The 26186-nt window shown below is 52.8% G+C and overlaps 1 protein-coding gene across 8 annotated transcripts in view; it reads right to left on the reverse strand.

Annotated features, from left to right (window-relative positions):
• Positions 1–26186, reverse strand: part of SYNGAP1 (synaptic Ras GTPase activating protein 1) — a 57684-nt gene that overhangs the window by 15367 nt on the left and 16131 nt on the right. For 4 of the 8 annotated variants that reach the window (XR_014165822.1, XM_081901370.1, XM_081901367.1 and 1 more), the window contains exons 4-11: positions 18260–18357; positions 17404–17528; positions 16151–16304; positions 15967–16065; positions 3406–3963; positions 3151–3295; positions 2782–2926; positions 2398–2634 (exon numbers count right to left, since the gene is read on the reverse strand). Coding sequence is in view for 7 of the 8 variants with exons in the window: in XM_081901370.1 (XP_081757496.1) it covers positions 2398–2634; positions 2782–2926; positions 3151–3295; positions 3406–3963; positions 15967–16065; positions 16151–16304; positions 17404–17528; positions 18260–18357 (1561 nt within the window). In the remaining variant the exon portion in view is untranslated. Of the gene's footprint in view, positions 1–2397; positions 2635–2781; positions 2927–3150; positions 3296–3405; positions 3964–15966; positions 16066–16150; positions 16305–17403; positions 17529–18259; positions 18358–23093; positions 23224–26186 lie in introns of those variants that run through there. The other 4 variants (XM_081901368.1, XM_081901373.1, XM_081901372.1 and 1 more) reach the window with 3 other exon arrangements.

The following is a 26186-nucleotide window of genomic DNA, read 5'->3' on the forward strand; positions in this document are numbered from 1 at the left end:
TCGATGCTGCCCATCTGGTGATGTCCATGTCTGGAGTCGTTTCTTGTGTTGTTGGAAAAGAGTGTTTGTGATGACCAGCTTGTTCTCTTGGGAGAACTCCATTGAATTATGATCCGATAGAGTCCTTGGGTGGGTTTCTACATTTTTTATTCTTGTTTTAAGTTCTTTAGATAGCCTAACCAAAGTTATTCTGGAGTGGGGTCCATTCAAATTGGAGTAATAGGTGAACCCCTGTGGGGGGGGGGATCAGGTGGGATTGCTATGAGGAATTATGAAAATATGGAGCAAGCCATTGTGTCCGCAACGAAAGCATTATGTTGACTGGGCTTAATTAACTGACAATAATTTCTGATTAAATCCCACAAGCCTCTGCATCTCTGCAATTTCCTCTGCTGCCCATTTCTCTACACCTGACAAGCATGTATAAGCATTCTAAAACACAGACTGGTTGCTTCACCAGGCATCCTGGGCCGTAAAGAGAGTAGATAGCTTTGATGTACCTTTCCTTGGTTTTGTTAATCTTCGGGCCAGGAAATAGAGTTTCACACAGGAGGTGATTAAGATACCTATCTTCCCTTGCCATCCTTCCTCTCATGTTTACTGCTTGTTTATGACCTCCGGGGTTGCTGGAGGCATTCCTCCTTTTAGTCCTCTTTTATTTACCCCAGAAGGTATGCATGCTCAAATTAGCTTTTTGTAGTTTTAACATTAACTTTGTCTCCACGTGGGGTTTTTAAAAAATGCTCAGAGGAAATCTGATTGGTTCTTACGAACACTGTGTAAAGGGTTCTTTTGTTAATAAAACGGCCTGGACGAGGGAGTGGTGATACGTAGTCCTCCCAGAGTCTTGCTGGTCAAGCCTCGTGTGTATTTTATTAATCAGGGTCCAATCCTTCCTTCCTTTTGGAACGCAACTGTCAGAGCTGCCTCCAGGTCCCAGCTCACAGAGGACCAACGCTAGCCGGTAGTAATGTACAAGAGTCTTTATTGAAGTTCAGTTTCCATTTACAAGCTGCAGCGTGCAGCTCTACGTCTAGAAGCTAGATCGGCGAAGCTCCGTCTGAGTCTCCACCCCCTGTACACCAATTTAAGACTCTAGCCTTACTCCACCTCTTCCGTCTCTCCTTTCTCCTCTGGGTCCTTCTGCCCCCCTGGGTCTCCTCCTTTCTGGACTCTTCTGACGCTGACCCCCCTGACTCCTGTCCCTCCTTTCGGCGGGCTTTAGGACCTGGCTCCCTTTCCGGGCTACCGACTGTGCCGCTCGCCTGTACATTTGAACTTGGCGCGCGCGCCCAGCCTCCAACCTTCCTCTTGACCGTTTCCCCGCTCTCCGATGGAGGCGTGGCCAATCCTGACTCATCTCCTCCCGCTGGTGGTGAGCAGCCTGATCCCGATACCTGGGACTCCTCCCCCCTACTGCGCTCTGGTGGGGAAGCTGGTCCTGATTTCCAACTGCTGCTCTCTGAGTCCCCTCTGGCCCCTTCTTCCTGGGGTGTCCCCCTAGGCACCCCCCTTGCTCTGACCATGGGAGCCCCTTTCTGTGAATCTTCCGATTCGCTGGAAAGACTCAGAGACCTCGGACCACTGTCATCGCTTACGTTTCCTTCGGATTCCTCCCCCTCGCTCTCCATTTCCTCCCTTTCCTGTGCCTCTGCTCCTGAGCCCCTGACAGCAACACTCATGTTTTGTATGATTTTTGTATCTCCGTTAGGCCCATCGATTACACCATTTTGAAGAAGGTCTCTGGTAGTTTTTCTTCTTTAGCTTGGCCACATTTGCTTATTTTATCATGTTCTAATGCTATCCCTCCACTGAAGTCGCCCACTGGCAACTGAGATGGACCTTAGTCCAAGGCATTCCTTGCCCCTCCCACCCATGGCTGACCCAGCCTTGAGGGCACTCTCTTTTGGGGGTCACTGCAGGAGGAGGAGCCTGTTGGGGGCACCTGCAAAGGGGCCTGGCCCCACGGATGCTCAGCGCCCACACTTTGGAACTCCCGGCAATACAACTTCACTGTTCTTCGGACCAGCCTACCCAGCTATGGGGCCCTTGCTTTCATCTCTTTGTGGCTTCCTTTTTTCTTCAATGTTTTAGATAGCTGTTTTTAACTTTTATTCATAAGTTGTTCTGAGGTTCTTTTTACAATCAAGTGGTGCAAAATTTTCACAAAATAAATAAATCAGCTAGACTAGCCCTGCCTCCCCCCCCCCCGCCCTGCCAGAGGGGGGCTGTGCCCATCTCAGCTGAACTGTGCTGGCAGCAGCCCCAAGAGCCCCGGGTCTCAGAGACAGAGCTGGGCTGGCGAGGGCTGGGCGGGCAGCCCAAACCCTTTCCACGCCTTTGCCCTGCTGGCTTGTCCGTGCTGCCCCCCCCCCTCCCCGCCTCCCCGCGACTCACTTGGAGAAGTTGGCCAGGTTCTGGATGACCTTGGCGATGAGGGTGAGGGTGCGGGAGGTCTGCTCGTCCGGGTACTCCTGCATGAGCCCAAAGAGGCTGGGGGACATGACGGCCGGGCACAGGAAGCGCAGGAAGAGGGAGGCGCTGATCAGGCGGTCGGCAATGTCCTCCCTGCCCCGCTCGGCGCAGCGCAGCCTCCATGACGCAAAGACCTCCTTCAGCTCCCGCGGGAACACACTGGGGAGGGGCAGGGAGAGGGGTGAGCGGGCGGCCGGGCAGGACCACGACCCTCCCCCCTGTGGACGGCCAGTCCCTGGCACCATGATCCCCGCTTGCCCCCGCCAAACTGCCCGCCCACCAGCCCTGCCCGCTCCCGGCACTGACCAATGAGAGTTGACGACCTTGCAGAGTGCCAGCTCACAGCACATGCGCAGGTTGGCTTGGTGGTCTGCCAAGGTGGAGGCCGAGCACTTCATGGGGTCCACCTCACAGTTCTCCTCCGACTCATACAAGGCCCGGATGAACTCGCCTGCGGGGAGACGGGGCCAGTGGAGCAGTCAGGAGCCTGGGGCTGGGGGCAGCAGCACCTCCATGGACACATGCCCCAGTTGGAGGCCCCCTCCTCCTCCGCAGCTCAGGCCTGCCCTCCTCAGGAGAACCCCCCGCGACACTCAGACCCTGCTCCAGGGTGACTTACAGCCTGAAAGGAAGGACACTTCCTCCCCTCCCCCAACCCACCTGCCCCCCGCTCACCAATCGCATCTTTGAGGTATTTTTGTCCAATCAGCTTGAGATACTCCTCTATGGCTTTGGTGGCCAGCGTGTTCTCCCGGAAGATGAGGTGCTCCCGGTCCATGAAGCGGTCCACCTCCGTCATGGCCATGTCGGACAGGAAGTCCTGCCGGGGAGAGGCAGAGGGGGCGCTAGTGGTCAGGCGTCTCTCTGCCCAGGGAATCCCCCCTCCCTGCCTGAGGCCCGCTCCCCGACCCCTCCCTCCCCGGGGGGTACCTTGGCCTTCCCGGTGCTCTGGAGGATGTGGACCAGGGCGCAGGCCACCTCCTCCTTGCTCTTGACGCTGAGGACGGGCTCCAGGACGGCGCAGAGCATGCGGTAGTTGTTGGTGACGTACTCGGCGAACTCCTTGTAGAGCTCCATGGGGAGGATGCTCATGGTCTGGAAGCGGCTCTTGACGCGGATGGCCGGGCAGCAGCCAGACTTGCTCTTGCTGGCGCTGGGCTGGCTGAGCGGGTACCACTGCTCGGCAAAGTGTCTCCCCGTCACGCTGGCGATGGGGATGCTGACCATGCCCACGTAGTTGCTCTTGTCCTTCTTCCGCTTCTTGTCCGTGTCCTTGTAGAGGTGCAGCCGGATGGTCCGCACCGCCGGCAGGTTGTTGAACTCAAAGTGCTCCCCCCAGAAGACATTGTCTGTCCGCACCTTGCTGGTGGTCCGGGCATACAGCATGTCGTCCAGGCACAGCTCGCAGTAGTAGCGCTTCTTGGGGGGCAGGTCCCGCGCCTCGATGATCCACAGCTTCAGGACGTTGTCCACGCGGCGGCTGTTGTCCTGGGCAGGGGGAGAGAAGGCGGGGGTCAGGCAAGTGGGAGGGCAGGCAGGAGGCACGTCCCCCAGAGGGCAGGCAGAGACCCCGGGGGCCAGCGGTGAAAGGGTCACCGCAGACTCCAGACAATGAAGGAGGCAGAGGACTTGCGCATCTCCTGCACGAAATCCCCCTTGGACTTTCGGTCGGATCGCGAGGTGGAAACAGGCGAGTTTTCCCTCGGGAGAGGGTGACCTGCTCCAAAGAGGCAAAGGGGGGTGCTACAAGGGCGCCGTAGCCCCCCAAACCCACTGAAAGGAGATTCAGTGGATCAGGATCCCAGCGCTGTCAGAAGAGCAATTCCCCCACCCGTCAGGTATCCCCTTTAAGAGGAGACGAGAACGGCGGGGCAGAAGGGCCGACAGCGGGACGCCATTGCCAGCCTCCAGGAGTGAAGCCCCGAGCCTGCCCACCGGAGCGATCGGCTTTCCAAACCAAAGAAATCAAATTGGCAACTTTAAAAAAAGGATTTACAAATAGCAGATTCGGACCTAATTCGATGCAGACAGGTGACAAACAGGAGGTCAACCTTGTCTGAACTCCGAAGAATACACAGAGACTATTTACAGAGCGAACGGAACCGTGAGTACAAAACAAACAGGGATTGTTTTCGCCAAAAAGATCTATCCCCTGTGCTGATGTAAAAAACTATTTGGAAACTAAGGGGGTAGAAGATATTCCTTTATTTCCCTTACTTCGATTGTATTCTTTTTTTCTCATCTGAGAGATATATCAGAACGTTGAAAAAAGGATCCCGGGAACGGAGTACTTTACATTACTTTCGATTTCAAAAAGAACTGCGCAATGAGTTTCGAAGCTCCATTTTTAACTTATAATTTTCATCTTCACCTTTGAAAGGACATTGACAAAGAAGAGAAGAGCTATTTTTGTGTTTGATTTGGTCGGACTGTGGATTACAGTTGATTTGAGCACAGTAAAAGCACTTTCTATTTTAACTTTGATGGAGGGAGAAAGAAAGACTGCCCCTCTTTATTCCCTCTGCTAAAGGGAACAAAGAACCGCCATTTTAAGAGACCTTTGAACATCGGAATTTGTTTTGCTTTTGCTTTTTCTCTTTTCTTCCTTGTGATTACCATCTTTCCCTGCAACAAGCTGTGGGGATTATATTTTTCTTTTTGGGAACTTATAACCTTTGTTATTGAGAGGGGAACTTGGGGCTAACTGAGGGTTGGAGATCTGAGGGTCTTGAAGATTACAATTTTTAAATTTGGATTTTTTGTTTTTGTTTCATAGTCGGAAGTGGCTTACAAATATATTGGTGAAGTGGGACATAACTACAAATATACCAAATATTGGATTTGGCCATCCAAGAGGCGGGGGAAAAAGAAGAACTTAAATATACAAATTTTATGTTTTGTTTCTCTTTAAAGTGTTATAATTAACTTGGTTGGATAGGTTTTGAGCGCCCCCTGGTGGATTTTCATTGTTATAGACATCAAATCATATACAGTGGTGCCTCACAAGACAAAATTAATTCGTTCCGTGAGGCTCTTCGTATAGCGGTTTTTTCGTCTTGCGAAGCAAGCCCATTGACAGCTTAGCGGATTAGCGCTATTAGCGGTTTAGCGGCTTTTAGCGATCAGCTGATAAGCGGCTTAGCAGCTTAGGAAAAGGGGGGGGGGAAGGAAAAAACCCCGAAGGAACTCGCAAGACATTTTCGTCTTGCGAAGCATCCCATAGGGAAATTCATTTTGCGAAGCGCCTCCAAAATGGAAAACCCTTTCGTCTAGTGGGTTTTCCGTCTTGCAAGGCGTTCGTCTTGCGGGGCACCACTGTAATTAGTGACTATTTGATTAATTCCCCCTGGTGGATAAATCTAGTGGTACAATTTAAATTTTTCTTAGTTTTGAAATGGCGCATACACAAAAGAAAGGAGAAGGCACACCAGCAGAAAGGAAAGGTTCTAGGTAAGAATTTGATCTTAAAGGAGATTTAATAAAGATGTTTACTGAAGTTAAATCTGAGCTTAAATCAGAAATACATAAAAGTGAGAAGAATATTGAGACAAAATTGGAACAAGTGGATAAAAAAATAGATGTGATGGTGGAAAAAATAGATGAAACTATTAATGAAATTAAGGGCCAGATGAAAGATATGACAAAAAGGACACAAAATCTGGAAGAGGGGGCTAAAAAGAATAAAACGGAGATTAAAGAACTGAAGAAGGGGGAGGAAAAAATTAAAGCAGAGGTGTTAGAAGTTAACAAAACTCAAGAACTGTGGGATGCTATTGCAATGAATGAACTGAGACAGACGGAGACTAATCTGAGATTCAGATTGGTCCCAGAAACACAAGGAGAAGAAATAAAGGAAAAACTGATTAAGGAAATTGCTATTTGGATGGAGATGCAAGAAGAAGATGTGGCAAAGACGGTACATAATGCTTTTAGAATTAAAGTAAGAACAAAAAAAAAGCGAAGAAATTCCCAGGAGATTGTTTGGTAATATTTAAAGATAGAGAAATGAGAAACTTAATTTTGCAAAAAAATAGGGAGAGAAGATTGAATATTGGTGGGAAAATAGGGAGAGAAGATTGAATATTGGCGGGAATAACATAATCATCTTTAAAGATGTACCACTTCGCTTGTTGAAAAAACACAACCAATACCAACAGTTAGTGCAAGCTCTCAGGAAAAACAATTTTGAATTTAGATGGGAGTTCCCAGAAGGACTATCGTTTGCCTACAAAGGGAAAAGACATAGAATAACAAAACCGGATGAATTGGACAAATTTTTGAGAAGGCACAAAGAATTGGGAAGTGAGGAAACTGCACCAATGGGGGCAGGAGCTGAAGGAGAGGACTCACAAGATTCAGAGGAGGAGAAGGCGGAGGAAGAGGAAGAAGAGGGGAAAATAAATTAAAGACTATCATTAAAAATTATTCACAAGACATCATGGCGCTGAAATGTCAATGGGATAAAGGAGCAAAAAAAAAACAACACCCCCGAATAAAAATCAACAATATTTGAAAAAACAAAACTTGGACATTATTTGTTTACAAGAGACTCATGTGATGAGGAGACATAGAAAAATTTTGGTAAATAAAAAACTAGGGAATGAATTTATCTCATCGGACAAAACTAAAGAAAGAGGAGTGGTTTTATATATAAAAAATAAAATAGAAGCTCATCAGATTTTTAAAGATGAAGAAGGCAGAATTGTGGCAGTACAAGTCAAATGGCAAGGTGAAAGGATAATAATTGTCAGAGTGTATGCGCCTAATGAAAACAAAATGGACTTTTTTAGAGACCTAGAAGAGAAACTATTTGAATACATTGATCAAAAGATTATAATAATGGGTGATATGAATGCAGTGGTTTCAATGGAGATGGACAGATTAAGAGCAACAGGAAAATCAAAAGAAGGGAAATTACCAAAGACTTTCTTTTTGATGGTAGAGAATTGCAATTTAATTGATATTTGGAGATTGAAACACCCATTGGAAAAACAGTTTACCTATCAATCAGAAGAAAATCAATCAATGTCAAGAATTGATCAAATATGGATAACAAATGATCTTACAACAATAATTTTAAAGATCAAAATACAACCTAAGGTGCTTTCGGACCATAATCCAATAAAATGTACCTTAAAAGGATTTGAAGAAAAATCTTTCTGGTGGAGAATAAATGAAAACCTTTTTGATGATCAAAAAATAGTAGAGAATGCGCAAAAATATATGAGGGAGTATTTTATAAACAATATGAATCAAGGAACAAAAACAAGTATAGTTTGGGACGCTGGCAAAGCAGTTATGAGAGATTTTTTTATACAACAGAACACAATTAAGAACAATTACAGAGAGAAAGGGAAAAAAGAAATCTTAAAACAAATTATGGAAAATGAGAAGAAACTTATTGACAGACCTAATGATAAAAAACTTAAACTTAATATAAAAACATTGCAAGTGCAATTCTCTATGATACCAAACAAGGAAGTGGAATGGAACATCAAAAGGATGAGACAAAAGAATTTCGAATATGCAAATAAATCTGGGCAATTACTAGCGTGACAGATTAAAAAAAGGAAAGAACAAAATATGGTACATAAGATTGTGGTTGAAGACAAAGAGATTGAAGACCCGAAAGGAATAAGGAAAGGATTTGTGGACTTTTATAGTCAATTATATAAGAAGAAGGAGAAAGATAATTTAAAGAAAATAGAAAAATACTTAAAAGAGAAAGGGGTGCAGAAGATTCCGACGAAAGAGAAAAGTAAATTAAATGAGAGGATAGAAATAGAAGAAATAAGAAATGCAATTAAAGAATTAAAAAGTGGAAAGACCCCAGGGCCGGATGGATTCAGTGCAAGATTTTATAAAGAAATTAAGGACATCCTAGTTGTATCACTGAGAGAAGTAATGAATGATATATTAACAAAAAGAGAAATACCAGAAACTTGGAAAGAAGCATATATTACTTTAATACCCAAGCAAGACTCAGATTTATCTCAAGTTAAGAATTATAGGCCGATCTCACTTCTAAATAATGATTATAAACTGTTTGCCAATATATTAGCAAATAGGATGAAAAAAGTGTTGAAGGGTTTGATACATGAAGATCAAGCAGGTTTTCTTCCTGGCAGACAAATGAAAGATAATATTAGGAATGTAATTAATATTCTGGAGTATTTGAATGCCAGGAATGACAAACAAGCTATGTTGATATTTGTGGATGCGGAAAAGGCCTTTGATAATATCTCTTGGGAATTTATGTTAAAAAACTTTGAAATGATGGGTATTGGACAAGGATTTATGAATGGTATTAGGGCAATATATAGAGACCAAAGAGCAAAATTAATAGTGAACAATGTGGTAACAGAAAATATAAAAATAACCAAAGGTACAAGACAGGGGTGCCCGCTCTCACCACTGTTATTTATCACGGTCCTGGAAGTCTTTTTAAGAGCAATAAGAGGCAATGAACAGATAAAAGGGATAACGATAGGAAGTAAACAATACAGTGGTGCCCCGCAAGACGAACGCCTCGCAAGACGAAAAACCCGCTAGACGAAAGGGTTTTCCGTTTTGGAGGCGCTTCGCAAGACGAATTTCCCTATGGGCTTGCTTTGCAAGACGACAGCCCATAGGGAAATCTCCAGGGACAGCGGGGAAGCGCAGCGCGTCTTCCCCGCTGTCCTCAGACCTCCTCCGAAGCCTGGCGGCGGGGCGGGGACACCTCCTCCCGCCGCCGGGCTTCGGAAGGATGCCCCGATGCCGGGCGGCGGGGCGGGAAATCCTCCCTCCGCCGCCCGGCATCGGAACGATGCCCCGATGCCGGGCGGCGAGGCGGGAACGCCTCCCCCCGCCGCCCGGCTTCGGGGCGGGAACGCTTCCCCCCGCCGCCCGGCATCGGAACGATGTCCCGAAGCTGGGCGGCGGGGCGGGAAAGCCTCCCCCCGCCGCCCGGCTTCGGGGCGGGAAAGCCTCCCCCCGCCGCCCGGCTTCGGGGCGGGAAAGCCTCCCCCCGCCACCCGGCTTCGGGGCGGGAACGCCTCCCCCCGCCGCCCGGCTTCGGGGCATCGTCCCGATGCCGGGCGGCGGAGGGAGGATTTCCTGCCTTCCCAGGGGCTTTTAAATCGCCCCGACAGCGGAGAAGTCCTCCGCTGTCCCGGGCGATTTTAAAATGCCGCCCGCCAGAAGAGGTCGGGGGAAGGCGGTTTCCATAGGAACGCATTAATTGATTTTCAATGCATTCCTATGGAAAACCGTGCATCGCAAGACGAAAAACTCGCAAGACGAAGAGACTTGCGGAACGAATTAATTTCGTCTTGCGAGGCACCACTGTATAAGATTAAGGCCTTTGCTGACGACTTGGTATTAACTCTGGAAAATTCGACAAATACTGTAACAGAAGTTTTGAATAAAATAGAGCAGTTTGGCCAATTGGCGGGATTTATTTTGAATAAGAAAAAGACAAAAATGATTAGTAAAAATATGGATCATGAAACTATTGACAAAGTGCAGCAACAACTAGAAATAGAAGTGGTAAAGAAAGTTAAATATTTAGGAGTTTGGTTAACCCCCAGAAGTATTGATCTGTATCAGAACAACTACATACCAACCTGGAGTAAGATCAAAAAAGAATTAGAGGTGTGGGGAAGAATGAAATTCTCATTTTGGGGAAGAATTGCAATAATAAAAATGAACGTGCTACCAAAGATGTTATTTCTATTTCAAACCGTTCCCAGTGATCAGGGGGGCAGCTATCTTTAAAAATTGGCAAAGAGAAATTTCAAGGTTTATATGGCAGGGTAAGAAGCCGAGAATAAAGTTTAAGCTATTGACTGATGCGAAAGAAAGAGGAGGCTTTGCCCTGCCAGACCTGAAATTATACTATGAAGCATCTTGCCTCTGCTGGTTGAAGGAATGGATGAAATTAGAAAACACTGATTTGCTAGATTTAGAAGGTTTTGACAATAGATTTGGGTGGCATGGTTATTTATGGTATGACAAAAAGCGAGTACATAAAGGTTTCAAAAACCACACCATAAGAAGGTCTTTGATAGAGGTTTGGGGAAAGTATAAAAATCTGTTGGAAGCAAAAACTCCGTATTGGTTGTCACCACTAGAGGCGCCGAGTGTGAAAAAAATCAATATGAAGGGGGGATGGGCAACATATCTGAACCTAATAACAAAAACAGAAGGTAAATGGAGGCTGAAGTCGTTTGAGGTAGTGAAGGAATATGTTAATGATTGGCTGCATTATTTTCAAATAAATGAATTTTTTAAAAAAGATCTAAGATTAAGAGGCTTTGAGGATAAAGAGTCGAAATTTCAGAAAGAAATAATAAATAGGCTAAAATGTATAAGGTATTATTAGAATGGCATACAAAGGATGAAGAGGTAAAATCGGTTATGATTGACTGGGCCAAAGATTTTGGATATAATATACAAATGGAGGATTGGGAGAAATTATGGAAAGAAGGTTTAAAATTCACTGCATGTACAACAATAAAAGAAAATGTGATGAAAATGATGTATCGATGGTATGTAACACCAGTGAAGTTAGCAAGGATGTATAAAGGATGTAACAAATGTTGGAAATGTAAAGAAAAAGAGGGTACATTCTATCATATGTAGTGGGAGTGTAAGAAAGTAAAAAGCTTTTGGGAAATGATATATAATGAATTGAAGAAAATGTTTAAGTACACTTTTGTTAAGAAACCAGAAGCGTTCTTACTTGGTATTACAGGGAACGAGATAAATAAGAAAGAAAGGAAGCTATTTTATATGCAGTGACTGCGGCAAGAATATTGATGGCTCAGAAATGGAAGCAAGAGGAGTTGCCTACATTAGAAGAATGGAGAATGAAGATGACGGACTATGCAGAACTTGATAGACTGATGGGAAGGATCCGAAACTGACGAGATCAGAGATTTATAGAAGATTGGGAAAAGTTTACAGAGTATATGCATAAATTAAGTGATAATCAAATAACGCTTGTAAGCTTCAATGAAGCTCTGTAAGAAGAAATGTTAGAATGTGAGTAAAATAAGACTTGATCTATAAAAATATTGGAAGTAAGGTTTTAGAAATGTGTAAGAAATTAAGAAGGGAAGGAGTATCAGTCAAGTTGAGGGAAGTCAAAAAGAGAATGGATATAAAAAAGATGTATGATTTGTATAAATTTTGTATTGGAAAAATTGAATAAAAATAATTAAAAAAAGAAAAGAAATCCCCCTTGGGGTTTCAGACCAAAAGACAGGGGAGGCCGCTGGTCTCTGGCCCCTGGGAGTGACTGGCAGGGACGCTCCAGGGGTCCTCCTTTCCCAGCCCTGCCTCCCTCAGGGATTGAACCTGGACAGCCAAGGGAGCTGAATGTTGGAAGATTCAGGACAGTTAACAGGAAGTCCTTCTTCCTGCAGCGCTGATGGGTGTCTGGGTGGCCACTGTGAGAGCAGGATACTGGACTAAGTGACTTGTGGTAATACACTGTTCCTGACTCAGACCTGGATGCATGAAAGGGATAAGCCTTGAGCTCAGTTGCCAGTGAGGACGGAGTTCGCAGGCTTCCAGCAGGTTTTCCTTTCCTTACCCTCCACCTTCCTCGAAGATAGGAGCCATGTGGAACTGCTCCCAGTTGCAAGAAAAACCATGTGAATAGAAAATCTCTCTAAAATGAGATTTTCACAGCCTGCAACTTTGCTAACCCAAAGATTGCATGATCCTATTTCTAAGGAAACCAAGTTTTTTTTAGGTCATTTGGAAAGGTTTTCTTCTTTATTGTACTGCCAATAGTAGGAGACTTGCTTGCTGCAACTTCTGAAACTCGGTGGTTAAAAATCTTAATTTATTTGCAAAGCTAATTGCCCGTGATTTATTCTAGCCCAAGTTTGTTTTGTGGGGAATGCTTATTTAAAAGCGGATGGTGGCAGATACAAATCTAACAAAGTTTTAATGTCCTTGGAATAATTGTGCCAAGTCTGCTAGGGGAGAGGGAGCGTCTCTTCCAAGCCTCTTTCTCCAACAAGGAGAGGGGTGATCTCTCTCTAATGGGCTAACTGCACTTGCAACACTATGTGTGGTTTTAGTAGCCTCGTCTCCAAAAGGATCAAACAAGAGCAACCAGAAACCTCCAATCAGCTGGAACTGACTCCCCTCTGAGGAACAGCCACAAGGGACGGGGCCTTTTGGTCTAGGCAAGCGACTTGGGATGCCCAGGACCTGGTACAGTATGTAAGTGCTCCTGAACTCACTGGGAATGGTGAACACAGCGCTCTAAATGGACAAGAAAATCCAATGCTCGCCACATTTGACTTTGAAATATAAAAAGTCCCCAAAAAGAGGGGACTGAGAAAAAAAAAGCTGAAAAGCAACATTAGCTTAATGGTTGCCATCAATATTATTTTAATTTTTTATAATGAAATGTTTTTAGAATGTTGCACTATTTTATTGTTGTTAGCTGCCCTGAGCCCGGCTTCAGCTGGGGAGGGTGGGATATAAATAAAAAATTATTATTATTATTATTATTATTATTATTATTATTATTATTATTAGGGTCAGATCAGAATGTTGGGGAGCTGCTTAAGGTACCACAGATCAGGTGCATGTTCCTGATCTGAGAGCCAAGAGGAACCAGAACCATTAAAGAGCCAAGCCAAAGAAGCTGTGGGAGGCGAAAAGGATTCCTCCAAAAAATGGAAGTCTTGTCCAAATGAAGAGAATAAAGAGCTGGGGGTGACTTGTGGAAGGCCCTAGCAGCCAGCAGCAATTCTGCTTAGCTGATATTGCAGCTTCTGAGACCTTGTGATCAAAACTTGTAAACGGGGGCGTTTCTGGGGGTGTTTTGAGGGGAAGACCCAGAGTGCTGCCTCACGGTGTGCAGAGGACCAAGAGACAGGGAGGGCGAGGGACCTGCTGCAGTGACCTGCCACACCTGGGCTATGTTTGTCTTCCTGCCTGGGAAGGTGCAAATCTACACCTGCAGCAAGTGCAAGCTGGTTGCCTTCCTGGAGGACACGGGATACAGGCTCCTTTCTGAAAGACTGAGTCCCTCCTGCATCAAAGGGACCAATGCTCAGGCTCGGAATGAGGCAGCTTTCTCCAATCCTAGAATCCTAGAGTTGGAAGAGACCACAAGGGCCATCGAGTCCAACCCCCTGCCAAGCAGGAAACACCATCAGAGCACTCCTGACATATGGTTGTCAAGCCTCTGCTTAAAGACCTCCAAAGAAGGAGACTCCACCACACTCCTTGGCAGCAAATTCCACTGTCGAACAGCTCTTACTGTCAGGAAGTTCTTCCTAATGTTTGGGTGGAATCTTCTTTCTTGTAAAGCATCGCTCGGCCTCTGCTTGTAAACCTCCATGGAAGGAGAGTCCTTTGCTCGCTTTGGCTTCCCAGAGGAACCTGCGGCCAGCAGAGCAACCCAGTTCACAACAACAAAATCATCCCTGTCCTGAAGCCTGGACACAGAACTGCAAATGGGGAGGAAAGCCAGAAAAAAGAGACCCCTTTCCAACCCCAGGAGAGGAGGAGGAGGAGGAGCGGCTCCTCGTTGCAAAGTGGCCTGACCTGGAAAAAGCTGCCACTTCAGCTTACCAGGCTAACCAAGAAGCGACAGGCGCTGCTGCTATAAGTGGCACAGTTCAGGGCAGGAGCGAGCCAGAGTGAGAGCGAGACAGGGATGCCTCACCCACAGCTCTGCTTGCCCAGCCGCTTTCCCCCACAAAATGGAACAAACAGTAACCACGTTTTCCGTGGTTTGTTGCCTATTCTGATTTAGCGCTAAAGAGTAAGTTTTCTGGGGAAAGCAAAGGCAAAACCACTTGGAAAAACAGTGGTATGGAAGAGCCCAGAGAGAGATGTATGAAACTTAAGAGAAAGACGGCCCAGTTGACTCTGGCTCCCAGAGAATCATAGAGTTGGAAAGAACCCCAGGGGTCCTCTAGCCCAATAATAATAAATAATAATAAATTTTATTTATATCCCGCCCTCCCCAGCCGAAGCCGGGCTCAGGGCGGCTAACAACAATAAAACAGTACAAAAGTACAGCACAAACAACACTCTAAAATCATTCATTATAAAATTAATTAAATTCAAGCCACTAGCCACCACTGGGCCAGAGCTCCGTGAAGATTGCCGAGGGAGGGAGTCAGGCTGTGCCCTGGCCAAAGGCCTGTCTTGCAGGCCCTGTGGAAAGATGTCAAGTCCCGCAGGGCCCTAGTCTCTTGTGAGAGAGCGTTCCACCAGGTCGGAGCCACAGCCGAAAAAGCCCTGGCTCTAGTTGAGGCCAGCCTAACTTCTCTGTGGCCTGGGATCTTTAGGATGTTTTTATTTGCAGACCATAAATTTCTCCGTGGGGCATACCAGGAGAGGCGGTCCCGTAGGTACGAGGGTCCTAGGCCGTATAGGGCTTTAAAGGTTAAAACCAGCACCTTAAACCTGATCCTGTACTCCACCGGGAGCCAGTGCAGCTGGTATAGCACCGGGTGAATGTGATCTTGCAGTGAAGACCCTGTAAGGAGTCTCGCTGCAGCATTCTGCACCCGCTGGAGTTTCTGGGTCAGTCTCAAGGGCAGCCCCACGTAGAGCGAGTTACAAGAATCCAGTCTGGAGGTGACCGTTGCGTGGATCACAGTGGGTAGGTCAGGGCGAGAGAGGTAAGGAGCCAACTGCTTAGCTTGGCGGAGATGGAAAAATGCTGCCTTTGTTATAGCTGCAATCTGCGCCTCCATAGAGAGGGAGGTATCGAAGATTACACCCAAACTCTTAACGGACGGTGCTGGCACTAATTGCGCCCCCCGCAAGAGATGGGAGTTGCCCCACCAATCCCATATCGTCCCGTCCCAGCCACTGGACCTCTGTCTTCGAAGGATTTAACTTCAAGCAGCTCCCACGTAACCATCCAGCCACAGCTTCCAAACATCTGGTCAGTGTGTCTGGGGCCGAGTCAGGATGGCCATCCATCAACAGATAGAGTTGGGTGTCATCAGCATAATGATGGCAACCCAGCCCAAATCTCCGGACAAGCTGGGCGAGGGGGCGCATAAAGATGTTGAAAAGCATCGGGGAGAGAATCGCACCTTGAGGTACTCCACACACCAAGGATTGGCGCAATGACAATTCACCCCCAAGCGCCACCCTCTGTCCCCGACCAGAGAGAAACAAGCGCAGCCATTGAAGAACTGTGCCCTGGATCCCCACGTTGGCAAGGCGGTGGTCCAGAAGTTCGTGATCGACCATGTCAAAAGCTGCTGACAGATCTAGAAGAATCAGCAGCCCCAACCCGCCTCGATCCAGCTGTCTACGAAGATCATCTGTTAGGGCAACCAGAGCCGTCTCAGTCCCATGACCAGCGCGGAAGCCGGATTGGAATGGATCCAGAGCCCATGTTTCATCCAGAAACCCACCAAGCTGTTCAGCAACCGCTCTCAAGCCAATGGCGAGGGCTGGCAGGCGCCAGGGGGCAGCCAAGGGCCAACGGGGGGGGGGTGTGGGGCCTACCTTGTTGGGCTTGACGGCCCTCTGCAGGTTCTCAATCCACTTGTCCCGCTCAGCAGCCGACCGGCAGGCAAAGCACTTGGTGCCCGAAGACGTGGTGACCTGGAGGGGGCGGCAGAAGGGGGTCATCTGCGCTCTGCACGTGCCCAGGCACCCGCCCTCCCCCCCCGCCCCTCCCCCCACGTACCTCAAAGCAGAACTCCTGGCCCAGGATGCTGCTGTGGACGGGCTTGATGAGGGAGTCCTCGTCCAGGTTGAGCTCCAGGGCCTCCGCGGCGCTGCTGGGGCTGAGCAGGGACTCGTGGGAGTGGGACTCTTTGAAGCTCTGCATGAGGCGGGCCCTGCGAGGGGGCAAAGGGACAGGTCAGGCGGGAAGGGGGCGGGGGGGCAGGCGGGGGTGCCGAGGCCGCGTCCGGAGTGCGGGGGGAGCAGAGGGAGGCGGGTCCAGGGGGTGCCAGGGAGCCTGAAGGAGGGGCGCACGTGAGGCTGCTCCTACGGGGTGGGGAGGGGGAGTGAGGGGGCAGGAGGGAGGTGCCGGTGGTGGCAAAGCCCACCCTCAGGCGGGGTACCTGGCGTCTGCCCCCCAGAGGGACATTTCTGCAGCTGCCAGGGGGGTCCCAGCCTGGAACGGGGTCAAGGCGGAGGAGAGAGAGAGAGAGAGAGAGAGAGAGAGAGAGAGAGAGAGAGAGAGAGAGAGATGGAGAGCAGCGTCAGAGGAGAGGCGGGCAGCATCAGCCCCGGACACGGGGGGGGGGAGAGGAAGAGGAGGTTCCCGGGATGGGGGGACGGCCCCCCACTCTGCCCCACAGTTCCTTCTCTCTTATCCAGGGAAGCCTCTGAGAGGGAGAGAGGCAGCTGGGGGGCAAAGGGGTCCCCCACCAGCTCCGTGTCTCCAGTCCGAGGACAGAGCTGCCCCCCGCCCTCTCAGAGGACCCCCCTGGGGCTCCCCTTGTGGGCAGTGGGTGCGAGAGGAGGCCTGTGCGCTGGCTCCTCTTGCTTGGAGGCCCCCTCCCTTCCCCAGTGGCATTTCTGCTCGGAGCTGCCGCCCCCAGGAGGATATTTTTAGCCAAGCGGCGTAAGCGGAGGGAGAGCGAGAGAGAGCCCAAGCGTGTCGGGGCTGCCGTCAGAGCGGGGGGGGGGCTGGGAGGAGGCTAAAAATACATGCGGGGACCCAGGGATGAGCCTCCCAGGGAGGCAGCCAAGCGCAGCCACCGCCGTGGGGAGGGAGGGGGGCAGCAGGGGGTCTGGGGGTCGGGGTGGAGAGTGTGCAGCAGAGGAGGGCAACCCAGTGGCAAGGATTGGGGGGGGAGGGATACGGGCCTGGCGTCCACCTGCAGGGGACGGGGCACCCCACCTGCCCCTCACTGGGAGGGGCAGCCCAGCCTCTACCTCTCGGGGGGGGAGCCCTGGCCCTCTTCGTTGCCGTCGTCATCCCCTCACCTGTCATGGTCGGCGCTGCGGAAGCGGGGCAGCATCTGGCGGAAGCTGCTGGTGCGGTCCAGCTTGGGCTGGCTCTTGGTGCGCTTGATGGAGCTCTTCAGGCGCCGGCTGAGGAATCCCTGCTGCTGGGGGGCCCCAAAGGTCGGGGGGAGACCGAGTCAGAGAGGGAGTTGCCTCTGACAACTGCCCCACAGCCAGAAGCCTCTCAGCATGTCCCCCACCTCCATCTTTGCTTTCCTGGGGAGGGAAAGGGCCTGTCCCCCCATTGGGGCTGAGCAGCCAGCCCCCGGTCCCTCATGCCCTAGAGTACAATGGGGTGAGCTGGTCAGCTCTGCGTCTTGACAGCTGCCCCCCTTCCTGTACTGTGACCCCATATCTTGCTGGGGGAGGGCTCTTGCAAGGTGCCGGCCCCCCTTTCTCCCCCCACCGCCCTAGCTCTGGCTGCTGCCTTGCCCCCTTTGCCTCTTCTGCAGACAGGGGTCTGAGCGGCACCCAGGACAACTGGGCAGGGTCCCACGGGGAGGGGCTCCCTCCCCCAGGCCAGTCAGCCCTCCCTGGCCATCTGTCAGGGATTCTTTCATGGGGATTCCCACATTGCAATGGGTCAGACGCGATGACCCTCAGGGGCCCCTTGCAATTCTGCCGTTTCTATGATTGGGTGGCCTCCCCTCCCTTCGCTGGAGGGAGTTGGATGGCGGCCCCCAGGGATCCTGCAGGGGGTTGGGCTAGATGGCCCTTGGCTTCCCCTTCTGACTCTCCCATTCCAGGATTCCTCCTCCAGTTGCATGACCCCCGGAGGTGCGTGACAGGGGCAGGGGGGGTGAGAGAGAGGGTGGGGTGGGGGGCCTTTGCTCACCGAGGGCCGGAAGGGCGGAGCGGGTGGGGCGTCCATGTTGATGCTGTACTGCTTCCCTCCGGGAACGCTCTTCCGACGGGAGCGGGCAGCGTGGTGCTCTGCAAAAGGAGAGGCGGCCGTCAGGTGGGGTGCCCCCTTGTCGCTGTGGGGGGTGCCCTCTGGGAGCCAGTGGAGGAGAGTGGAGGCCGCAGGGGGAGGGGGACCCGGCGGGGCTGCAGGGTCTTCTTGGAGGGATGGGGGGCGACAGCAGAACGACACAGACAGCGCCCCCCTCCGCCGAAAGGGGGGGCACCGTCCCAGCCTCCGCATTCCCCCAGCCTGGCTCTGGCCCTGGAAGAAGGGGGCTTCCTCTTCTCCCCATAGGCGACAGGGGCAGCATTGGGGGGGGCGGAAAGAGGCTCCTGTGTGCTGCCTCCAGGGACCGCCTGGCATGTGTGGCGCTGGGTGGTTGTGAATGAGCAGCTGGGGGGGGGAGAAGCACGCCGGAGGCAGCTCCTCCTCCACCTCAGGAGGGGCTGGGGGGGACACACAGGAGCCTCAAATAGCAGAAAGAATTGGCGTCAGAGCTGGAAATAGCAGCAAAATCTGCACAGAGGCCTGCCTGGCTATTTACACCCCTCCCCACACACACCCCAAGGACACTTGCCACCTGCATTTGAGAGAGCACCCACCAAAGACACCCCCCCACACAGGACCCAGGGGTCTGGGCTGATGCTGCACTCTGCCATCTCAGAAGAGGCCTGGGATTTTTTGATGGAAGGCAGTGCCCTCCCCCTTCCCATCCTGGGGCTGCCAACATTACCCCCTCACAATGGGGCTGCCCTAGAGATGCTGCACCGGTTGGGTTTCTGCCTGTGACACTGCTATCCTCTCTTGCTCCTCAACTTCCAAGTCCCTGCCCCGGACACAAACACAACTCCCGTTCTTCTCTCTGTGGGCAGGCAGGCAGCCCAAAGAGATGGGGCCCAGACGCCAGCAGGGCTCCCCTCAGCAAACAGGCATCCTGGCGGCCGAAGGGAGGACTCGGCCCTCTGTACCCGAGGACTGGAAAGGAGCAATGGAAGGCCAATGCCGGGATATTACAGGCAAAACGAGTGAAAAGCAGCGTTGAAGGTAACCAAGAGCCCCGAAGAAGAAGAAGCCCTGCTGAAGCAGCACCAGCATGGCTTCTGCAAGAGCAGGTCCCATCTCACAAACCAGCCATATAGACAGAGGCCATCTGGCTGATGGTGTGCTTGGACTTTCCAACAGCTCTGGACCAAATTCCTCACCAAAGACTTCTGAGTCAGCTGAGCAGTCAAGGAACGAGAGGAGGGGTCCTCTGCAGGATGTTTCCCAAATGGAAAGAAACGGGGGTCCCCCAAGGATCGGAACCTGAGCTTTTGAACTTGCTCATAAATGACCAAGAGTTAGGAGCCAGCAGTGAGGTGGCCAAGTTTCTGGATGACGCTAAATTGTTGTTAAAGCAAAAAGAGATGGCAAAGAGCTCCAAAAGGACGTCTCCAAACGGAGGGAATGGGTGGTACAATGGCAAAGGCAATTCAGGATAAATTCAGAGCAAAGTGATGTATGTTGGGGGGGGTGGAATATTAACCTCACATACACACTCCTGGGCTCTGAACAGGAGGTGACGGCCCCCCGGGAGTGAGACCTTGGGGTCACAGCAGGGACCTTGGTGAAGAGGTTATGTGGAAGCCATGAAAAAGGCAAATGCCATACTAGGGGTCTTTGGGGAAGTGATTGAAAACAAAACTGACAATATTCCTACATATATACATAATTGTATACGTATGTCACTTTCCCACAATTGAAACCATGTGGCTTATAACGTAAAAAAATACATAACTGCAACGCAACAAAAGTACTCATAAACAATAAATGAAACATACAAAATAGAAAACCAAGCTAAGCAATTTCCACATAAATCACCACAAAACCTAAAATGTTGATGCCATTCTACAAGTCTACAGGGCGGCCACATCTGAAGCCCGGTGTCCCTGTCTGGCCGCCTATTGCCGAGTTGGAAACGGCTCAGAAAGGACCACCAAAGTGAAGAAAGGGACTTTCTAGTTTAGAGAAGAGGCGAGTCAGAGGCAGCACGGCAGAGGTTTATACACGTATGGAGAGAGTGGAGAGGCAGAAGTCTTCCTCCCTCTCTCATAGCATCAGAACTTGTGAGCATCCCAGAAAGCTGAACGCAGGAAGCTTCATGCAGCCCACACTTGACCTCTGGAACTCCCTCCCACAGGAGGCAGCCACCTTCCTTCGCAGAGCAGCCCCTCCATCCCCTCCATTCTTTGGGCTGCTCTTTTCCTGAACTTCCCAGCTCTGCAACCTCCACAGTTTCGGGCTGCAGCAGCTGGACCTGGGCAGCGCATCTCAGGGGTGCTCCTCCCTCCGTCACTCACAGGGAGCTGTCACTCAGCGCAAGGCCTGCCTTGAAACCTCTGACCGGGTCAGGGCACAGGAGCCCAGAGAGGGGGCCGGGGCAAGGAGCCCCCAGCCCAGAAGGGCTGCTGGAATGTGAGCCGTCACTCAAGTGGGGGTCCTCTTTGGCACATCTGCTGAGCAGCCAGATCTTGCAGCCTCCCCCCCCCAATTTAGGCACATCTGCTCAGAAGCAGCTTGCCATGCTGACAGGACGGGGTGGGGGTGATGGGCGCTTGACAGGCAGGCGGGAGTAATGGGGGGGGCGCAGTGAGCGAGAGCGGGCGTCAATCAGCTAGGAAGAGCCCCAAAGCAGCTGGATCTAGACCAGCCTCCTGCTCTTCCCAGAGCGGCCACCCAGGAGCCCGCGGGACCCGAACGCAGCCCCATCAGGCCGCCTGGAGCTACCAGCCTCCCACAAGACCAAAGCCTCTGTCTCTGCATTGCCTGGTGGGCAGGTGGTTGGGCTGATCAGGGAGGTCAGGTGCAGAGGCTTTTTGGGGTGGCCCCTGGGGTCCCTCCTAAGGTGACTCTTGGGCCCAGAAGGGGATGGCTGGCTGCTTCTCCCTGCCTGCAGGGGTTCACAGGGCAGGAAGAGTCCAGGGTGCAGCTCACCTGCCCCCCCCCACCTTCCCTCTGCCCCATGGCTCAGCCAAGGCCCCTCCAGCCAGGCCAAGCCTGTGACTGGGGTGGGGAGAGGAAAGGGCAGCGTCCATGGGGCAGAAAGCCCCCCACCCCCAAGGAGGTCTTTCCAAACCAAGCCAGCCTTCCCAGAGGAATGTCTCCTGTTCTGGGGCAGTTGAGCGGGGGGTGGGGGTGGGAGAAGGGGGGGCTGTGGCTGATGCAGAGCTGCCAAACTAGGCCCGGGGGGGGGGAGCCATCCCTGGCCCCTTCCTCCCAGCATCAACACTTCCCTCTCCCCCCTGCCCACTGATGCCCCAGTAGCAGAAGGTGGCTGCTGCCTGAACCCCCACAAGGGAGGGGCTGTGCCCACTGCCCTCCCCCAAGCCCACAGAGCGAAGGATCTGCGCCTCCTTCTCCTCCGTGGGTGAGCCATCTGTCTTTGCTGCCACCCCCAGGCCGGTGCTCCCAGGCCCCCTCTCCAGGCTCTGGGGCACAGGCCCCCCTCCACCCCCCCACATCTGGGTCAAGGCACCTTGAGAAAGAACTGGGGGGAGCAGCTGCCTCCTGCAGAGCGAGGCCACTGGTCCCTCCAGCTCAGGAGGCCTCTCCCAGCTGCCCGTGGCCCCCTGTCTTCCAAAAGGCCCCCCATTGAAGGATGGAGCAGGCCTCCCCTGCTCAGCTTCCCAGGCCAGACCAGGGAGAGCAGCTTCTGGGGGAGGGAGGGGTGCCTGTGGCCGGAGGGTCAGAGCCCTTCTCACTGGGCTGGGCTGTCCAGAGAGGGAACCACAGAGCCGCTCTCCTGCCTGCTGCCCCCCCCTCGTGTGCAGCCCCAAGGAGGAACCACGTGAGCATCACCAACGGCAGGAGGGGGGGTCTTTTGAGGCAAGATCTCCTCCTCTACCCCAACACACACATTTCAAAAACCATCGATGGGTTCCCTCTAAGCAAAGCCCACCCCAGGCCCCACCTGCAGGTCTCCTATGGGTGCCCCTTCCTGCCATGGGGTGCCAGCCCCCCCCCACCATGTGGCTCTTGCAGTGGCTAAAAGGCAGCATGAGGGAAAGGAGGGGAAGCCACGGGAACCCTGCCCGCAAGGGGGGGGGTCTTTGGTCTGCAGCAGCTTCCAGGTGAGCCTGTGCGGAGCCAGATGGACAGGTTTGTGGCACCTGCCCATGGGGGGGGGAGATGCTCAGCTGCTGCCCCCTCAGCACACCTGCGCCCCGGTCTTGTGCAGGCTGCCATGGGGCCGGGAAGGCATGCTCAGAGGTGCTCTTGCCGCTGAGGCTCCCCAGGAGCCATGCAGCTTCTGCCTGGCGGGGAGAGGACGGGGGGAGCTGCTGCTGCTGCTGCTGCTGCTCTCAGGCCTTGCCAGCTCCCCTTGGGCAACGGACCCAGCTGCCACCCCTGCCCCTGGGCTCCCCCGAGGTCCTCCAGAAGGGTCAGGGGGCGCGGCGCTCCAGAAGCGGGGGCAGCAGCCTGCCGGGGGCCGGGGGGGGGCTCCCTGTCCGCCCCTCCCCCGTCACGCACGCACGACGCAGGCAAGCAGCGACCCCCTTCCCGGGAAGCGGGAGAGGCGAGCCAGCGCAGGCGGAGCCCCATCTCCTCTCCCCGGTGCAAGGTTCCGGAGGATCGGCCTCCGTCAGCCAAGCGCCCCGGCGCAACCTCGCATGCCCTCGCCGGGGGCGCGCTTGCCCGCCCGCCGCCCTCCTCGTTGGGGCAGAGGCGCGGGGGCGCGCTGCTCCCCCCCCATGCCTCCCCCCGCGGCGGAGCCTCCGGCCCTTACCTGCGCGCCAGAGGGGCCTCCGGGCCGCTAGGGCTCCGTCTCCTCCTCCTCCTCCGGCCCCCGGGCGCGGCCCATCGGGGGGCCGCCGGGCCCCAGCCTAGCTGGCCATGCGGCCGGACCAGCGCCCCCAGCCAGCCCGCCGGGCCCAGGTCCCCCTGGCTCCCGCCGGCCCGGCGGCGGCGGCGGCGGCGCAGCTGGCCCGCTCCTGCGCCTGCCTGCCTGCCTGCCTGCCTGCTCCGCGCCCCGCTCGGTGCCCGCCGCCGCCTCGCCCGCTCCTCGCCCGCTCGCTCCCCGCAGCATGCCGAGCCGTTGCTAGGAGACGGGCTCGCCTGTCAGCAGCCGCTCGCGGGAGAGCCGGGAAGGGACGGGCACGGGCGGCGGCGGAGGGGCCCGGGACCCCGGCCAGCGGGGCCGCGGGCGCCCGGCACTCCCGAGCACCAGGCGGGGAAGCCTAAACGCCCTGCGCGCCGCCCCCCCCCGGAAAAGGCCCCGTCTGCAGACCCCCCCTTGCTCCCTTCCTTGGGGCCACGAAAGCGGGCGCCCCGGAGCAGAAACCCCCAAGCCTGGACTCTGCGCGTCTCCCCCCCCCCATCTCTGGGTCCGGGGGTCCCTCCCCCCCCCCGCTGCGCCAGGGCCCCTCGGCCCGAGCAGGGTCACTCGGGGTCAGCGCTGGGGGGGGGAGCGGGGTCGCGCGGGCGCCGCTGGAGTTTGGCAGCGGGCCAGCAGGGGGCGCCGGAGGCCCGCGGCAAAGAGGGGGCGTCGCGTGTGCGCGTGTGTGTGTTGGGGGGGGGCATGTCCCCGGATTCCGCCTGTCTCCGGCTGCCTCTCCCCTTCATCTCTTCTTGGAGTTTCCATGGAAACCTTTTAAGCCAACTTCTCAGGGAGACAAAAATCTTTTTTTAAACCTGGAGCCGGAAAGGGGGGAAGGGAGGATGAAGAGGGAGGGGAGCGAAGGGCACACACGCTGCCCCCTCCCCACAAGCCCCGTAGGCAAGGAGGGCCCAGGCCAGAGCCCAAAGACCCCCATCCCCAGAGAGGGAGCCCATGGGCAGCCAGGACAGGGGACCTGGGGGAAGAAGCAGGACCCCTGTCCTCTGCTGGGGGGCCTGGAACAAAGCCCTCCCTCCACTGCAGAGTGCGGGGCTCAATGCTCCCGCCCTCCCTGTTTGAGCCAGGACTCCTGGGTCCCTCGCAGCCCCACGGAGCAGCAACACCCACGAGGCCCAGCTCTGAATAGGACTGCCTGGGAAGGCAGCCAGAGGGAGAGAGGGTTCCTATAGCAACAGTTGTCAAGCGCCCAGGAGCCGTTACCTTTCAATGGAACTCACTATTATGGGATGGGATGCGGGTGGGGGGCTCTGGAGTGAATAGCGGAGAAGCTGCAGGCAGTGGGTCACGAGGGCGGGGGCTGCAGCTGAAGCCCAGCCAGGGACCCCCAACACACTCTCCCACTCTTCCTAGGCGTGGGGCCTCCGTCAGCTTCCCCAGGAAGAAAGAGCACCCATGGGTGGCCCCAGCGATATGAGGCGGCTCCTTTGGGTGGGGATTCACCCAGAAAAAGGCTTCTGGCGCTTCCCCTTCCCTTTTCTGAACAAACCAAATGCTGCTACTGCTGCTTTGGTGATCCCTCGTAGCCGAGGAAGATTGTCTTCCGTGAACAGGGTCTTAGCAGTGAGTCCGTAAGTGACGTGGAGGCCAATTCTGGATCCACACGTCCTTCCACAGTGGGGACATTGGATCCCAGGAAGGAGTTGAACCCGGTGAGGGTTTGCCGAGCGTGCCTTCCTCTTAGCACGTCTCTCCCTTTCGTCTTAGGCTAGTGTTTCCCAATTGTTGGTGTTTATACTACATTTTTAAAGATTTGCCTTGAGACAGTCTTTAAACCTCTTTTGTTGACCACCAGCATTACTCTTCCCATTTTTAAGTTCGAAATAGAGTAGTTGCTTTGGAAGACAATAATCAGGCATCCGCACAACATGACCAGTCCAATTAAGTTGAAGAATTATTGCTTCCACACTGGTGATATTTGCTTCTTCCAGTACACTGGTATTAGTTCGCCTGTCTTCCCAAGTGATGTGGAAAATTTTCCGGAGACACCATTGATGGAATCTTTCAAGGAGTTGGAGGTGGCGTTTATAAGTGGTCCGTGTTTCACAAGCGTACAGTATGGTTGGCAGTACAATGGCTTTGTCAGCAAGCATTTTGGTTTCCCTGTAAATGTCCCAGTCCTCAAACCAAGGGGACCCACCTGGCCCAGCACCCTGCTCTCCTCACAGTGGGCGACCAGGTGTCCCAGACGGAAGAAGCAGGACCCACTAACTTCACAAACACCCAACCACCTCACTTCTCACTTGCCTTTTTTCTACCCTAAAAGTCCCTTTCTTCACAGAAGACTGCTCCGTCCCTGGGTCACTTTCCTGAACCTTTTCCAACTCTGCAATATCCTTTCTGAGCTGAGGCAACCAGAACAGGACACAGGGCTCCACATGCAGCTGCACCATCAATTTGAATACTGGAATGGTAAGAGTGGCAGTTATATCTTCGATCCCTATTCTAATGATCATAGAGGTCCCTGCTATGACCCCAAGGTCTCGCTCCTGGGCTGTCACCTCCCGTTCAGACCCCAGGAGTGTGTATGTGAAGTTAAGATCTCCCCCCCCATACATCACTCTGTCCAAAGCTGTTTGGAAGTCCAAGGTCCCCATCATCCAAATCCCCTGTCTATAGAAGTGAATTGGTTTTTTAAAAAATTGATTTTAGAATGCTGTGTTACTTTTATTGTTGTTAGCCGCTCTGAGCCCGGCTTTGGTTGGGGAGGGTGGGATATAAATATATTATTATTATTATTATTATTATTAAGCTATTGACACCCTCAAATATCTCTAACAGGTTTGTGAGATGGGAGTGGCCCTTGCAGAAGCCATGCTGGTGCTGCTTCAGCAGGGCGGCTGCTGCTTCCTCTCCTCCTCCTCCTCCGTGGCCTTGGTTATTTTGCCTCTCCAGAGACCAGATCCAAACCCCAGTCCATCCACGCAAGCCACCAAGCGGCCATGGGATGAGGACACATTGCAGCTCACCCTGAGCCCTTGCCGT

This window comes from Podarcis melisellensis, assembly GCF_964234715.1.
Source record: "Podarcis melisellensis genome assembly, chromosome: 2".
Classification (NCBI taxonomy): Eukaryota; Metazoa; Chordata; class Lepidosauria; order Squamata; family Lacertidae; genus Podarcis; species Podarcis melisellensis.